The 16,058-nt window shown below is 47.2% G+C and overlaps 1 protein-coding gene across 2 annotated transcripts in view; it reads right to left on the bottom strand.

Annotated features, from left to right (window-relative positions):
- Positions 1-3,929: 3,929 nt before the first annotated feature.
- The window catches only part of SLC30A9 (solute carrier family 30 member 9), a 109,031-nt gene continuing 96,902 nt past the window's right edge, over positions 3,930-16,058 (bottom strand). For both annotated transcript variants that reach the window (XM_085863793.1, XM_085863794.1), the window contains exons 18-19: positions 4,557-4,670; positions 3,930-4,456 (exon numbers count right to left, since the gene is read on the bottom strand). In XM_085863793.1, the coding sequence (XP_085719919.1) occupies positions 4,412-4,456; positions 4,557-4,670 (159 nt within the window). In that variant the 3' untranslated portion in view covers positions 3,930-4,411. The remainder of the gene's footprint in view (positions 4,457-4,556; positions 4,671-16,058) is intronic.

The raw sequence follows: 16,058 nt of genomic DNA, 5'->3' as shown, positions 1-16,058 counted from the left end.
GCCACTTGGGTTAATTGTGTCTATCTGTGTCAGGATTTTATTAAATAATTCTTAAAAGTTAGTGTGTCCATTGTAATGCACCCAAACAGGATGCAATGCGAGGAGACCAATTAAATATATTAATATAACTTATTCCATTAAATACAAGTTCCAAAGTCTAAACGCACATGGTACGCACGAGGTTGACAATCCTACAGCTTTCCCCCACAAGCTTATAACACCACACTGCACGACTTAACATGGTCCAGTGGAAGCGGTGGTGCTTACGATCGTGTCATGCCTTACAGCACATGGAATATCTTGAAGAACGCGCAACACTTTCATCCGCCATGGGTCTACTCACTGATCGCCTTCCAGGCGGTTTCGAGCTCCCTCAGCTTTGGACCAATCGGGTTCTTTGAAGGAATTGCACTGTAGATCTCATAACTTGGAAGAACCCTGTGAAGTTTCGAGTTTATCGGTGCAGTGGTCTCTTGGGATATAGCATTAGTGACAAAATTTGGTGGAAAGAAAAGAATAATAATCCCAGCAAGAATAGGCCTCTAGCTTACATCTTACAAGCCCAATTACTCAGAGGAATGATTGCCATGCAGGAGTGTTATGACACTGGTGGTCTCCACAGGCTGCTAGAATAAAGTTGAAAAGTTATAACAAGTGCAGCAGAAAAAGAATAAAAAGAAGATTCCTAAAGCAGAGTCTCACGGAGTCCCCGCAGAGAGGGTCGAGTCGAACTAGGGAGTCAGGGTGGGCCGGGCACACGACCCGCCGCGCGCTCAGCGCCACCAATATTCAATAACGGGCAGGATGACAAATGGTCCTGCTGTTTGGCTGAAAAAAAATCCCTGCGTGAAGCTCGGCGTCATATCGGTAATGACGTTAGGCCGCCCGCGGTCCGGCTGTTCCGTCCGCTGCGTGCACTGCGCTCGTTTGTTCCAAAATCTCCCCTGCCGGGCCATCAACCGCCGGTGGAGACGCGTCCGGGTGCACCAACTCAAGACCGTGAAACTTTTGTCTTCAAGTGAGGGTAGGAAATTGATTTGATAAAAACAACACTGACGTGGGGTGCCTATTAGCTTGGCCTATTGCAGGTTCTGCCCGGGCCTGATGCAGGTTCTGCCCGGGACTGATGCAGGTTCTGCCCGGGACTGATGCAGGTTCTGCCCGGGACTGATGCAGGTTCTGCCCGGGACTGATGCAGGTTCTGCCACGGACTGATGCAGGTTCTGCCACGGACTGATGCAGGTTCTGCCACGGACTGATGCAGGTTCTGCCACGGACTGATGCAGGTTCTGCCACGGACTGATGCAGGTTCTGCCACGGACTGATGCAGGTTTTGCCTGGGACTGATGCAGGTTCTGCCCGGGACTGATGCAGGGCCTGACGGGACCGATGCAGGTCCTGCCTCAGACTGATGCAGGTCCTGCCTGGGGCTGATGCAGGTCCTGCCTGGGGCTGATGCAGGTCCTGCCTGGGGCTGATGCATGTTCTGCCTCGGGCTGATGCAGGTTCTGCCTGGGACCGATGCAGGTTCTGCCTGGGACCGATGCATGTTCTGCCTCGGGCTGATGCGAGGGAAAAAAAAGATTTTCAAATCGCATTTGAGTCTTGCGCACAGAGAGAGTTCAAAGCATTTTCACACTGAGCATTGCATTCAAATAGTGCAGCAAAAGGTCAAATTTCCCCATGGATGACGAAGAGCAAAATAATTGCAATTTTATTTCTGCAGCGACAAGTTTGCGTGATGAAGGATTAATGACAAAAGAAGAAATAATTATTTTATGAAAGTGCAAATGCATCTGCATCTGGATCGAGCTAAACTGCTCATCAATAGGTTGTAGTTTCGATGGAATGAAATAAGCAATAGTTTGAACAATGCTGTTCGGTAACTTTCACCACTCAACAAAGTATTTACAATCAATAGCAAAGTGTATGGTGTGCTGTATATATCATACAGATAACGTATGGTGCGAACGTGCAAAGTAAAACCCTTAACCCCCGCAGTCAGACTGAGTAATCTGTTTAGTATAATGATGCTAAAGAGTTGTACTTATGACGTCTGAACAAATAAAACTTGGACACACTACATGTCCTCACACTGCACAGACCTTGTGCGCCACACGTGGTTAAGAGTGGGACACAAAGTGTGTGCGTAAAGTTTGGCGATGTCCCCCGAGATGGCGCACATTGTAGGACAACCCAGCGGGAAACTATCCGCAGCACTGGGCCCATGAACGCGAACCTTTTGAACCTTTTCTTTGGCGTCTCGTTTTGTTTTAAGGCGTCAAGCGCGGCTCGTCGGTCCCTGTGACGTCCCCCCCGCAGCGAGAGGCCGGGGAGCCGCCGCTTTCTCATGCTCCCTCTCCCTCCCTGAACACCTCCCCAAGGGGAGCGCACCTGTAGGCAAGACCTCCACTTCTCAGAGGCGTAGAGGAAAAGGGATATAATTGGAGAGGGAGACGGGCGTGATTGAATGTGAATGGAAAGGGATCGAGATGGGAGCGAGGATGGACAGACGTGAAGGAAGAAGAGGAAGAATGCGTTTTTAACACGATTATTTCATTAGCAGCAATCGCAGCCCTGGTGCTGCCAAGCGGAATATTGATGGCCTTTCCGCTGCCGGAAGCCATAATAAAGGTAAACAAACCCGAAAGGCGCGCTAATTCGCTTTGGATGGATCGGGAGCCCAGATGCTCGGGCCTTCAAAACGACACCAGAGGTTTCGACGTTTTCAAGCCACTTTAGAGCCATGCAAGTTTGGAGCGAGAAAGTTTTACTATTTTTATGATCGGAGCAAATATATAATGGTGTCCTCTGATACGCCAATTGCCAAACAATGGTACAAATGTGAAATATTGCAAACCAACGGCAACGTGACTATTGCAATAAGCATTTGAGAGGTAGGCCGCAGTGCCCGCACGGAGAAATCTTTGGGATCGAGCTCTCAAACCAGCTGATCGCTTAACTATTATAGCGAGATGAGGCTTTATTCACAGTTTGATACTGCTGCATACCCGATAGACACATGATTTATGAAATAACTTCAACCCCCAGACAAAATTAACGCGCACAGCAATTTCCATAATGGCGATCAATTCTGCCTAGGCCTGAAGCTAATTGGAGATGACAAGGTTGCCGCATTGTGCAAGCTCCGGAGACGAAATCAATAAATAACTCATAAACGTGTCATATTCTTCATATTCTTTCATCAAGCATGCTCCTACTGGCCGATGAGGTCGATAAATCATCGGCTGCAATGACAGTTCCTTGAGGACGACGGGGAGGGAACAATAACGTAGCCAAGTGGCCGTCGGCATGCAATGTGCATCATGAAGCCACTTTTGTTTGAGCCTCGACCGATTTGCAAATAAGACAGTAACAGAGCGGGCGGAGCTGCTCGAGACAGGCAATATGAGCAGCAAGGCAAATGTGTCACTTGCCCTCAGCCATATCTCACGGATGATGAATTAGCATTGTTATTAAGGCACAAAATTGACCACTGGGTCACGAATATAAGGAACCTTGCTGGTTTGATGCCTTTGTAGGTGTAAACAGCACGTAACTGGGAAAAAAAAAAATTAAATTCAAATCGATGAATAAACTTAATCCTGGTAATATTATTACATTTCAAAACGTGAAATTATACCGAGTGGGATCCCATCATCTGGTTTATACGAGTGCAGGATCATCTTGGTAGAGACAGCTCTCATGCCTCACACATTCATTTTGGCCCGGTACCTCTTCATGGACCCCGTAGCAGGTAAGATCACATCCACAAATTGGTCCAGGGATCTCGTACGGGCTCCGAAGACAGGATGCCACCTGTTCCTGGGGTCCATGAAGAGGTCCAGGGGCCTCAGACGGTTACAGCGTCGGAATTGCAAAGTAATAGATATAGTAATTAGAACACGGCAAATGAGCCAACATTGAAGGACAATTTCCTAAAACCCTTTTAATATTTACACCCTTTTGTTTGTACAGTCTGTATAGGCAGAGGATAACACCACAATCAAAGATTACTTGCACAGCCAAGAGGCCATTTCAGATTTGGTTCCTGATTCAGAATGGGGAGGAAGCAAGAAGAGGCAAGCTTAGTTGCATATAATATACAACCAGGCCAAGCCAAGGAAATACCAGAGCAGTGGATGATCTCATTAACGGTCAGCTCGCAGGGCTATCTGACAAACTTCATGCAAATACAGAGAGACCCAAAGAGTTTGATATTTCTTAACATGCTGTAATCCCACGGTGGAGATAATGCAGATCCTGATTGAAAGATTCCACTCGCCAAGTTTACCTTGGATTACCTGGTCCTATCTTAGACCTCTGACCTACATACAGCAGCTCTCAAGATGGCTCTCTCTCCTTCTTCCATCTTCCCAGTCAGTGATCTGTTGCAGATGAGGCAGAACATCTACAGGATTTCCAAATCAACATGGCGGACTTCAGGATTCCACTTCTGTGAGAAGGTGGGGAGGGAGTTGATATTTAGATAGTTAAAATCCCCCCCCCCCCAAAAAAAAAAAATTAAAAGAATAGAGCCAGAAGCATGACCACACCTTGAGCTCCTTCTCAAGACGGTCGATCTCAGAACCCAGTAAATCAATTATGTTCTCTCCATGTTTCAGCATGAAGGCCTCAAGTGCCTCAGCAGACTGCACCTGGCGAATTTCCTGCACATGGCCAATCACAAAATGCATCTTACATCACCATAGCAACACACCCAAAGCACCAACTCCAACTTTTAATAATTCAGCAATTACTATAGTTTTCCCTGAGGACATGTCGGGGTACTTTTCCTACAGTTCTGGCCTATGCCTGGTGTTGGCTTAGTGGTTCGGGTGGTGGGCTTGGGATCCAAGGGTCCAGAGTTCAAATCCCACTCGGCGGTTGAACTAATACCCGGTGGGGTTGACTATGCCTGTCATCCTTCTGAGGTCAGCAAAATGAGTGCCAACTTGCTGGTACACTGTGTCGGAGTGGCGACCAGTCCATGATTGTGTCCAATAGCCAGGGAGACTGTTCAGGCAGCACCAACGCTTTGCGCAGAGTATGGTCCCAATGGATGGATGGATGGTGAACCAATTAACATGTTCAACCCGATTCGTTTCAATGGAACAAACAGTTCTGAAGTTTATCTGAAATAAATCTCACTCGAGTTCGAGAAGAAACGCTTTTAAATAAAGCATTTGTTCACTCCTGTCTGTCTGTCTGTTTATCGGTGAGCAGGATATCTCAAAATGTTGTGGATGGATTCGGACAGAATTTGGTGGACATGTTAGGTGTGTGACAAGGACGAATTGATTAGATTTTGGTGAAGATCCGAGTCCGGATTCTACAATTTTTAAGTGATTCTTCACCATTGAGAGATAGGGCCAAAAACGATATCTACCACAATATCCCAAAAAGTTTTGGACTGATGACGACAAAACTTGGTGGATGAGTTGGGGAGGTGAGAATATCAAGCTGATTCGATTTTGGTTGGTCGATTTTCGATTCGAACGTCCGGATGCAGATCTGGCTGATCAGTGGAATACTAAAAGTAAACCGGTCAGCCTGGCGGAGGTATGTGCTCCACCAAGTGCCATTCCAGCTAATGGTGTCAGGTCAGGTCAGGTATGGGAGCATGTGCCAGGCGCAGCGTGTCACTGCGTCCACTTTCCGCCAGTACTCCAGCGGCTTCCGTCTGACCATCCCCCAGGCAGATGCCTGGCCCATCCCCTCTTCTTGAACTGCCGATTAATGGTGAGATTGGTGCAAAATCACGATGACTATAGACTTCAACATCACAAAAACATCTCAACACAGATGGATCGAATTTTTCAGGGCGATTCAAACGTTTGTTTTATTTAATTTTTGTCACATTTGGAGTCACGTGCATATTACATCTGCAAAATGGCGAAGTTTTCAATCCGCTGACCCACAAATTGTCTCGTTCCTCCGTTTCCTTCGAGCAGTGGTGGAGTGGGTAGAGTCAAGTCGCATCGCCCTCGTGAGGTGGGTTCGATTCCGACAGCTCTTTGGTGGAAAACTTTCTGCACTCCTGAGATTTAGTGACGCCCTTTCCATGATCAATTCCAGCCTTTGGAATGTTCATGGATTGTTGTGATCAACACGTCACCTCCTCCGTCATCGGTGTTATGCAGGGATTCCACAATCCACCACCACCCTCCCCAACTTGTCCCCCACCCCTTTTACCCATCCTTTTCCCAATTCACCTCTCACACCAAACCCCCCTTTTGCATACATAATATGTAGACTGTTCTTTTGCCATACATTGCACAGCAATTATTTAAAATTTCGTTAGGAGAGTATGCCAAATCTATGTGTCTACAACAATTTGCATTTGCAACAACTTAATATCTTAGCCACTTGTGCAAGCAACGCGATAACATTTCAGGATATCACAACAAATCAGCATTTTACCTCATCATCGGCCATTATGGCTTACCTTCACTCACACGTCGTGCTCGAAGGTAAGACTCACCTTGGAAAATCATCCGCAAGTAAAAGCTTTCCAAAGCGACTTGGTGCCATTTCTATTTTCTGCATTGATAATCGAGTTTCTTTCATAGTTTTATTTACTTTTATTTTCTTCATCTAACCCTATTTATTTACAAATAATGTTCAATGCTCTTGGATGAGTGAGATTGAGAATAAAGATTATGTGTAAGAAAATCTGAAATAATCGAGGGAGAAGGATGGAGGGGAGGTCAAGGGAGCAAGCATTGAAATAAGCTTAAAGAAGCAAAAAGGGGAAAATAATAGGAATAATAATAATAATGAAGCAATTAAACTCTGCATCATGGGATTGGAGGATAGCCAAGAGGTACGCATACTCCCCTCTAAACTGTCTAGCTTGGGTTCGAATTCTGACCAAGCTAAGAACAGTCATCCTGGTGTTTCACATGCAAGGCGAGGAATCAATGTGCGCATCCGACCCTCTCACAACAAGAAGCGGAAAGAACCATTGGTCAGCACTGGTTGTCGTTTGTGAACATTAAAGATCGCACGGGGTCTTTCAGAGAGAGCGAGCACGTAATTTCTGGCACCCTCAACAAATTACAAATTCCTGCCTGGATTGTGGGTAATAAATGCTCTTGTCGTTTCGGAGGTTCTATGACGCCGGGTTACACCGCTTGCTATCTCAGAGTGCAGTGGTTGCTCTCTGGATAGAAGGTTCTGCACTATGAACAACTTCACCATGTATAGTTCACGTTTCATGTGAACGGCCTTCTTTGAATACAAAAGAGCAACAAATTATGGAATCAAATTCATGCATTTGAGAGGTGGGTTTTGGTTGGCCTCTTTGGTGTTCCCATCTGAACTGATGGCTCATGATCTTGAGAATCTCTGCTCTGTTGCTGTTTCACGTCCTCTCTGTCCTTTTCACCCTGCATTTGAGCTCGGTCATCTTCCATCTGCTTGGAAATCCACCAACATCACTGCATGACACTAAAAAGGTGCAAAAACTGATTCCCTCAACGACAGAAGACATAATTCTATATACTAGTACGTGCCCGTTAAAAAATAAAAAAATAATAAAATAAAATAAATATTCAAACCGCGAGCAAGAAACAACAACCACACAGGCCGTTTCTTCGCTCTCGCGTGCCCGTACGTGCATGGCCCGGAAGTTCGCATATTATTCGCAGTTACGATTATTCGCAATTTAGTTTTAATGCACAAATATTCAATTAGCGCCAACGTATTTTGCCTTTTCGCAATGTCATCGCAAGGAAAAACAAAAAGAGAAGAGGAGAGAGAGAGAAAAAAAGTTACTTCCTGGTTCGGAGCACACCAGGTCACCTTGATGTTACCGAAATTTATGCACCGTCTAATATGAAAACGATCATAACTTAGGGCATTGTGTTTATCTATAAATGCACATAAGAAATCGAGAAATTATTGGAATACACGAAGTCATCACTCTCCGGAAGCCCGTACGTTGTAACCCATAATGGGGAGCGCCGCTGAGGTTCCCTTCCCCATCGGCCACGCCCACGCAACAACGTGTCTTGTCATTGGTTTGGTAAATAAATGGCCATAACTTGGGAGGCACTTGTCCGATTAATATCAAACCTTGAAAAGGCACATCCTCAGGTCCCCAGCAATACACCTGGCAAGTTTCAATTAAATCGGACCAGTGGTTGTCGAGAAACAGCGCCACACACACACACACACACACACACACACACACACACACACACACACACAAATTGCTGGAATTATATATATATATATATATATATATATATATATATATATATATATATATATATATATATATATATATATATATATATATATATATATATATTGTTACGGTTGTGGAAATTCACAGATCACCATTCAGGTTCCCCGAAGATCAGTTATGTCGATAAGTGTGTGTTCCAGGTTAGATTTCCCCACCAATGTATAACGGGAATTATTCATGTGCCGGGCTGTGCATCTTCAGTTAGCTGTTATTCTGTCTCTATCTTCATTTCAACAATAACAACAGCAACAATGACAATAACAACAACAACGTCGACAACCCACGGCCGCGTTTTACGGTGATCTCCAACACGGCCGCGTTTGACGGCAAGATCGGATCAAATCGGCGAGAGGGGCGGAGCCAGCCGGGGGTGAAGGGTCGAAGGTGAAAGAGCAAGCACCCCCCGAACCCGATAAAGAGCTGTGCGGGAATGCCGAGAAGACAGTCGAGTCGAGTGTTGGAGTCCCGACAGTTGAGTCGGAGTATTGGAGTCCGGGGAGTCGAGTGGAGTGTTAGAGTCCGGGGAGTTGAGTGGAGTTGCAGTTGAGCGCTGCAGATAGCGCTTTCAGTTGAGCACTGCAGAGAGCGCTTGCAGTTGAGCGCTGCAGAGAGCGCTTGCAGTTGAGCGCTGCAGAGAGCGCTTGCAGTTGAGCGCTGCAGAGAGTGCCTGCAGTTGAGTTGAGTGTTGGAGTCCAGAGAGTTGGAGTTGGAAGTTGGAAGTTGGAGTTGGGCTGGGCCGTTGGAGAGAGTCTGGAGTCTGGAGTTCGTGGCTTGCGGTTGGCGGTGGGAGTGAAGAGACGCCCTGTTGGGAGCTGGAGAGTTCGGAGTTCGGGCAGTTGGTTCACTGGGGGTTCGCCGGCGCGACCAGGAGGCATGAGTCAAGAGCCATTCACTCCTCCAACGCGTCGTCGGCTAGACCAGGCCGCAGTGGAGGCCAGACGACCAAGGGAGCGAGTCGGAGCTCGGGGGGTCCGGGCACAGACATCGAGGGTCGCCGAACCAGGACCCAGCGAGTCACCACGAGGGTGGCCAGGTAGCCCGCTCGGTCTCTCGGAGCCCCTTCGGTCATCCCGGCTCCGAGCAGTTATAAAGGCTCAAGAGCAGAGTTCTTTCCTTCTGGGGTTTTGCATGAAAGTCTGTGGTGCCTTGTCCAGAAGTAACAAACTGTTAAGTGCATGATTGTGTACATAACAAGTAGACATTGGCTGTAGGTTTTTGCTCGTGTCCTGTCCCATTCCCCCATTCATTGCATATGTGCGTTTGAAATAAATACCCCCATTTTTTGAATGTTCACCTGCTCGTTGTGTCACTTTCTGCCATTGACTGCCATAATTGCGTCCGGGATATTAGCTGGCTGATTATAAGCCGATAAAACGTATGTCTGGTCCGACGGGGCTTGGCGGTATAAAACCGCTCGGCAATCGCAAACGGAACGAGCTGTTTAAGCGGCTCGTTTTCGTGCAGGCTCCGTCGAGGTATAAACTCCCGGCATTTCTGTCCGTGCGAATAGTTAGGTGCATCGGCAATTCGGCGATTGACCCTGTAGCGCGTGGACAGAAGAGTTGGCTGGTTTATGGTGTTACAAACACCCGTAGCTGGGTTTCGCGTTGATCCGGAAGCTGCGACTAGATTGCCACGTTCGGTGGGCGCGTGCGGCCGCAATCGGGCTAAAGGCGGTCGTCCGCACGCCGGAGTGGCGGAAATCCACAACAATATATACATGTATAATATTTATTTATAGACATATTGTTGTGGGCCAGGGTCCGGTGGCGATAAACGACCACGAGGTGGAGCAGTGGAGTCGTCTCCCACCGAACACCCGGAATTTAGGTCGTGACTCTCGGATAAGTCCGAGAGTTCACGGATCCCTTAGAGGACCGTGGTCACCAATATTTTGACGGCGTGAGGTAGGGTACACTTGTCCAATTCCAATTTACCTAAGTACCCACGCCGTCTAACTACCGGGGAAACCACACCCTCGGCCGACTTTGTCCGAACCAAGTCGCTATCAATGACTCGGATCCGGCGTAACCGAGCGGAAGTTACCAAAGCCGCGCTGGACCAAATGACAACTTACCGGCCCGAACGGCCTCACTATTTCTCAATACGCACCATGCTTGGCCAATGAAAGAAAATACGAACAATGAACTGGAACATTTAACACGGGGGGTTTATTTTACAATGGGCAATAATCGGGAAGGGAGACAGAGCAGAGTTATCACAAATAGAGAAATGTAATGTACAATGAACAAGGCACTTAACGATTCTACTTACCGACGGGGCGCGCGCGCACACGCGCACACACACACACACACACACACACACACACACACACACACACACACACACACACACACACACACACACACACACACACACACACACACACACACACACAAAACTGGACCCCGTGAGTCTTTATTCGGTTGAGCCGGGCCGGGGTACCTTCCCACCTCGTGCGGTCACACCGACTCCAAACCACCACGGTGGGACTCAAACCCATGACCCGTAGTCCACGGCCCACGAACGAGACCAAGCCACCATGACCGCAGACGAAGCCAATCGCCACCAAGACTGCAGACACGAAGCCAATCGCCACCAAGACTGCAGACGAAGCCAATCGCAACCAAGTCTGCAGACACTAAGCAATCTCCACGATCACTCCTCTACTCTCTTGAGGTCGGAGCGGTTTCTTTTTCTCGCCACTCGCCTCCTGATTGGACGGTTCCATCGCACGATCCGCTGGCCGTCCCTCATTGGACAGGCCCACGGTAGGCGGAGCAACTCCCACCTTTCTGGGGCGGAGTCGGATCTGAGGCGATGGAGGCTCCAACCACGCATTCAGCCAAAAACACGTGGGCAATGGCGACCGGGTTGAGTCAAGGACGGTGCCGTTGTTGTTGTAGATGTAATAAACCTGACTATAAAATAACTCACAGCGCACACACAAAATTCCCATTAGACAGAAGGAGGGATTCTAACTATAAACACATACTTATCGAAATAACTAAGCTTAGGGACTGCTGTCTGTTTGTGTACAAATGGCTTCCAGATTCGTAACAATATAACATGGAAAGATAAAACATAAGGGTGCATAAAACTTAACATGGAATGATAAAACATAAAGGTGTATAAAACATTATATAACGTGGAGGGATAAAACGTAAAAGTGTGTTAAACAACCATATACTGTGGAGAGAGAAAAGGCTTCCAGATTCGTATATATATATATATATATATATATATATATATATATATATATATATATATATATATATATATATATATATATATATATATATATATATATATATATATATATATATATATATATATATATATATATATATATATATATATATATATATATATATAATGATTGACCCCTCCCATGCTCCTCCAGCCAAAGTAGCTGCATAAAGCAATCCAAGAAGACTTCTCCAAGTTAAGTGCTGAACGCTGTTTTGAATGCTGTGGTACATGCTTGAGAACCTCATTGATATGCATTGCTGTCGACGCTATCGCTAATGATTCACCAATAAGTGATGAAACTGGCCTGGTAGCTGAGGGGAGTGTGTAGCATTGGGATTGTCGTGTGTGTACTATCTGTGAATGCCTTTATTGTTGTTGAGGAACTCTGGGAAGGGTTCAAAACAGTGATTAGTACTTACCTTGCTCCTGGCAGAGGAGAAAAAAAAAATATATATATATATATATATATATTGTTGCGGTTCTCAGAACCCCATGCATCCAACAGACAGGGGTCCCAAGACAGTTATTCCATTATTATACGTGTATATAGTCCCTTCCCTTTTGTCTTGCGGGCCAACAGGGGCGTGCGTTGCGATGATGTCATCACGAGGTTTGCTTAGATCATTTTTTTCTTCATTTCATTTCACTTCTACTCTTCTTTTCTGATTATTCCTGAGATAAATCTGAGCCACGTGCACGCTTCGCTCCGAGATGGGTCCTCACGGAGGCCAGCGCATGCAGCCCCGCTGCTAGGAAACGATGACGCGCGAGCATTAACAGCGCAGAGCCCCCATTCCCAAGCGAGCCCTCAACCTAACGTGTGCGGCGAGTCATACAGTGCACTTGGCAGTTTGGGTTATCGGTTCGAGCTTCCAATGATCTGGGGAAGATTGCCGGTTGTATTAAAAAGGCACAACATAGGAAACACAGCCAGCACAACGCCCACGCTGCACGAAACGCGTATGGAGGCCGATAAAGGCGACTCCACGCCACGTTGGGCGGGATGTGAGTGTGCGAAGTAAAAGCGGTGCGTTCCTTATCAACCAAATATCTGATACATATTGGTGTTCGCCCCGCACAAACGCTAGCAGAGTCGTGTGGACGTGAGCGCTGGCCACGTGGGCCATGGCGGATCCGCGCGTACTGCACGAAACATGCATGGATTCATCCATTACAATGTAGCTTCGGCCCTAGCTGGCAACAGCGGATTCCCCACGGAGAGTGAACGTCTTCTCGTCTCTATGGCCAGTGAAGCTGTGATCGCAGAGCAAGCGCATTGATCAGCACTGGTCGGACGTCCGAGCGGGCCCGCGAGACCCTTGGCCGGTCGCCAGGGCACGGCCCGGGGGTTTTTGCGGGACGATTCGCGCGCCAAGTTCGGTGTGGGGGATTCGTGTCATGTCGTGGGGTCGGAGCGGAATATTTTCGCTGTCTGGGATGACCTTGCCGGAAACGGAGTGTTGCAGTTTCTGGCCAAAGTTAGCGGGCCGTGTGAGGGGTCGGGGCCAATCGGAGCGCCCGTTTCAGGTGATGACGCTTCACTTCGGGGTGGCCCCCCCGCCCTGCGAGTCCTATAAAGGTCGGAGCGGTCCCTCCGCATTTCTCTCTCCCCGACATCGCCACGACCCACCTCCTGCTGCCTGAACTCCGCCTCCTCGTCTCTGCCCACACGATGTTGACCCCACCCGCCTATCTGGTCCCGCCTACCACTCCATCCACGCACTCTGGACTCCGCCCCTTCTCCACTCAAGCCCCTCTTTCACACCCACTGTCTCCACATGGGCTGCTGAAGTCAGAGACGACGCGTCAGTTGTCGGGTACCCCACCACGGAGCATTCCCCCCCGCCGAAACGTATTGGTGGCGCATTCGTGCAAGCAAGTACAAAGGTACCGAGGTCGTAGCCTCAACTCCTCTCCCTTCTTGTTTCAATACTCTCTCTTGATCGGGTTTTCTGTGTCTGTGTGTGTGCGTGTATGAGTGTGTCCTGGCACCTGTCTGCTTAAGTAAGACTGCAGAAGATCATTATTGTTATCATTATTATTATTTTTGCGTTAAGTCTGCTGTATCCCCTTTTATAAGTTGCTTGTTATTTGCAGCTCCACACCTCTCTCCCCTATCTCTGCACAACACACCCCAATAAATCTCTTGATCGTACCACATACCTTTCCTTGCCCATTGTTAATAAATTACTATTAGAAATGTTCCCAGCTCGTTTTTGTGGTTTCTTTCATTGATCCAGCATGGTCCGAATCCTAGCTTAGCCGGGACTTTATTCCCAACGATCCGTTCATTTTAGCCGGTACGTCCTTGGCAGTGTCGCTCGGCTGCATCCGATCTGGTAAAGTGATCCGATGCGGTAGAGTGATCCGATTCGGACAAGGCATACCGAGGGTGTGTTCCCCGGTAATTAAATCACGTGATTAATGAGGTAACCCGATTAACCCATAGACGGGAGGACCCTAGGTCACGCGATTGAGTTATTGGCATCTACGGTCGGTTAAGCGACCCGCCGCGTCACGGAATTATCCGTGTGCAACGGCCTACAATTCCGGGGAGTCTGGTGGGAGCCGAGATAGCTTCCCCCCCCCCCCCAGTGGTCTTCTCACTCGACCCCCGGTCCGCAACGATATATATATATATATATATATATATATATATATATATATATATATATATATATATATATATATATATATATATATATATATATATATTTCTACCGGCAGAGGAGAAAATCACAATCACGAACCGTGTGGCTCAGACCATTGGAACCTTTATACACATACGAGTAAACCTAAACCTAACCTCTCGGTACCAGAGCTGAAGGCAATGAGAAGTCTGAGAAACAGGACTGATTTCATCTTTGCACCAACAGACAAGGTCAGAGCAGTGGCAGTAATGGAGAAGGAATCATACCATGGTAATGTCATGTCACTGCTGGAGGATGGTAAAATGTATCAGAAATTATCTCACGACCTAACTCCAAAACAACAACAATGGTCCTTTAACACATGATTGTCCGTGCTTAAATGAGCAGGCAGGCTGGGCAACCAGGACTACAATTAGCTTTACTGCAGCAATGGTTCAGCACCCAGACTGTATGGTCTTCCCAAGATTCACAAAGACAATGTCCCTCTGAGACCCATCGTGTCCTTCGTCAATGCACCATATTACTGATTTTCAGGCTTTCTAGCACGTATCATTGGCAGACTTGTAAGAAAGACTGATAAAACAGTTAAGAATAGTGGTGAATTTGTCCAATGGATAAGAGAAGTTAGAATCCAAGATAATGAGACGATGGAATCTTTTTATGTGGTTTCCCTTTTCACCAACATCACAGTCGATCTAGCGGTGAGCGTCACACTCGACCGGTTGAAACATTCAAAAATTGGAAAATGGCTTGTCAAAACAGCAAACTAACACTTGAATACGTTGTGAGCTTGCTGGAGATGTGTCTGAACAGCACGACCTTCATCTATGGCAGTGCACACGACCGACAAATATTTGGCACAGCTATGGGTTCACCGGCCTCTGCTGTTGTAGCAAATTACTAGATTTTAACTCCTGCAACACAATCTCACATAAACGCAGTGCAGTACGGACCTGAGCAGCTTGGGCATGGACGCTGTCATCTTCCAAAGCCGAGGCAATTAAAGAAATCAGATTAGTTAGAGGAGTCCTGTTCAAAAATGGGTAAAACGAGGGGATACTCCCCACCCTGGAAGAACTAAAACGGAACACACAGGCACTGTGTACTGCCATACTACCCGGGCCTTTCAGAAAGGATTGGCAGGATAGTACATGGTGCACAGATTGGCGTAGCCTACAAGCCTCTACGCACCATCCGTAATGTCATCTCAAAACTATAGGACCCAATACCAACTGGTGATAAATCTGGAGTAGTTTACCATTCATCATGCAAAGACTGTGACCAATTATATATACATTGGTGAAACCGGAAGAAATTTGAAACAACAACTTGATGAACATGATCGAGCAATTAGGCCCTGGAAAGGTGACCCAGTCACCCAGAGCACATCATTGCCTGCAATCTGGCCATAAATTTGACTGATGGGACGCATGGCCTGGACACTACATCTAACAAACGACACAGGTTGATTTTGGAAGCATGGCACGTGAACAGCCGGGAGGGTGGCCTAACGGGGGAGACGGTGGACATACACACCTCTGATGCAAATGGCAAAAACTGGATGGTGCAAACGACTGGATAAGGTGAGCAACAAACAACACTCAATCCCAAACACCACATCCACATATGCACAACACCCAATGAGAACCCCAACACTTGCACAACCAACACCTCATCATGCCCCCCCTGCCACAACACCAGCCGTGTCTGTTCCCCGGAAACACAAAAACAACAACCGCACACACGTGCTCACCCACACACATACACCCCCAGATAACATGTAAGGAAAACAAAAAAGAGCAGAGCATCCCTTCAATGATGTGATTTGACGTTTGTTTTTGGTTTTGCAAAATAAAATTTAAAAAGCACACCTCCATTTCACCTCGAGCCCCAGCACGTGA

This window comes from Eptatretus burgeri, chromosome 18 (genome assembly GCF_056783735.1).
Source record: "Eptatretus burgeri isolate ZD-2024b chromosome 18, Ebu_testis_v1, whole genome shotgun sequence".
NCBI classification, from domain to species: Eukaryota; Metazoa; Chordata; class Myxini; order Myxiniformes; family Myxinidae; genus Eptatretus; species Eptatretus burgeri.
This window is presented reverse-complemented; position numbering and strand designations above follow the sequence as displayed.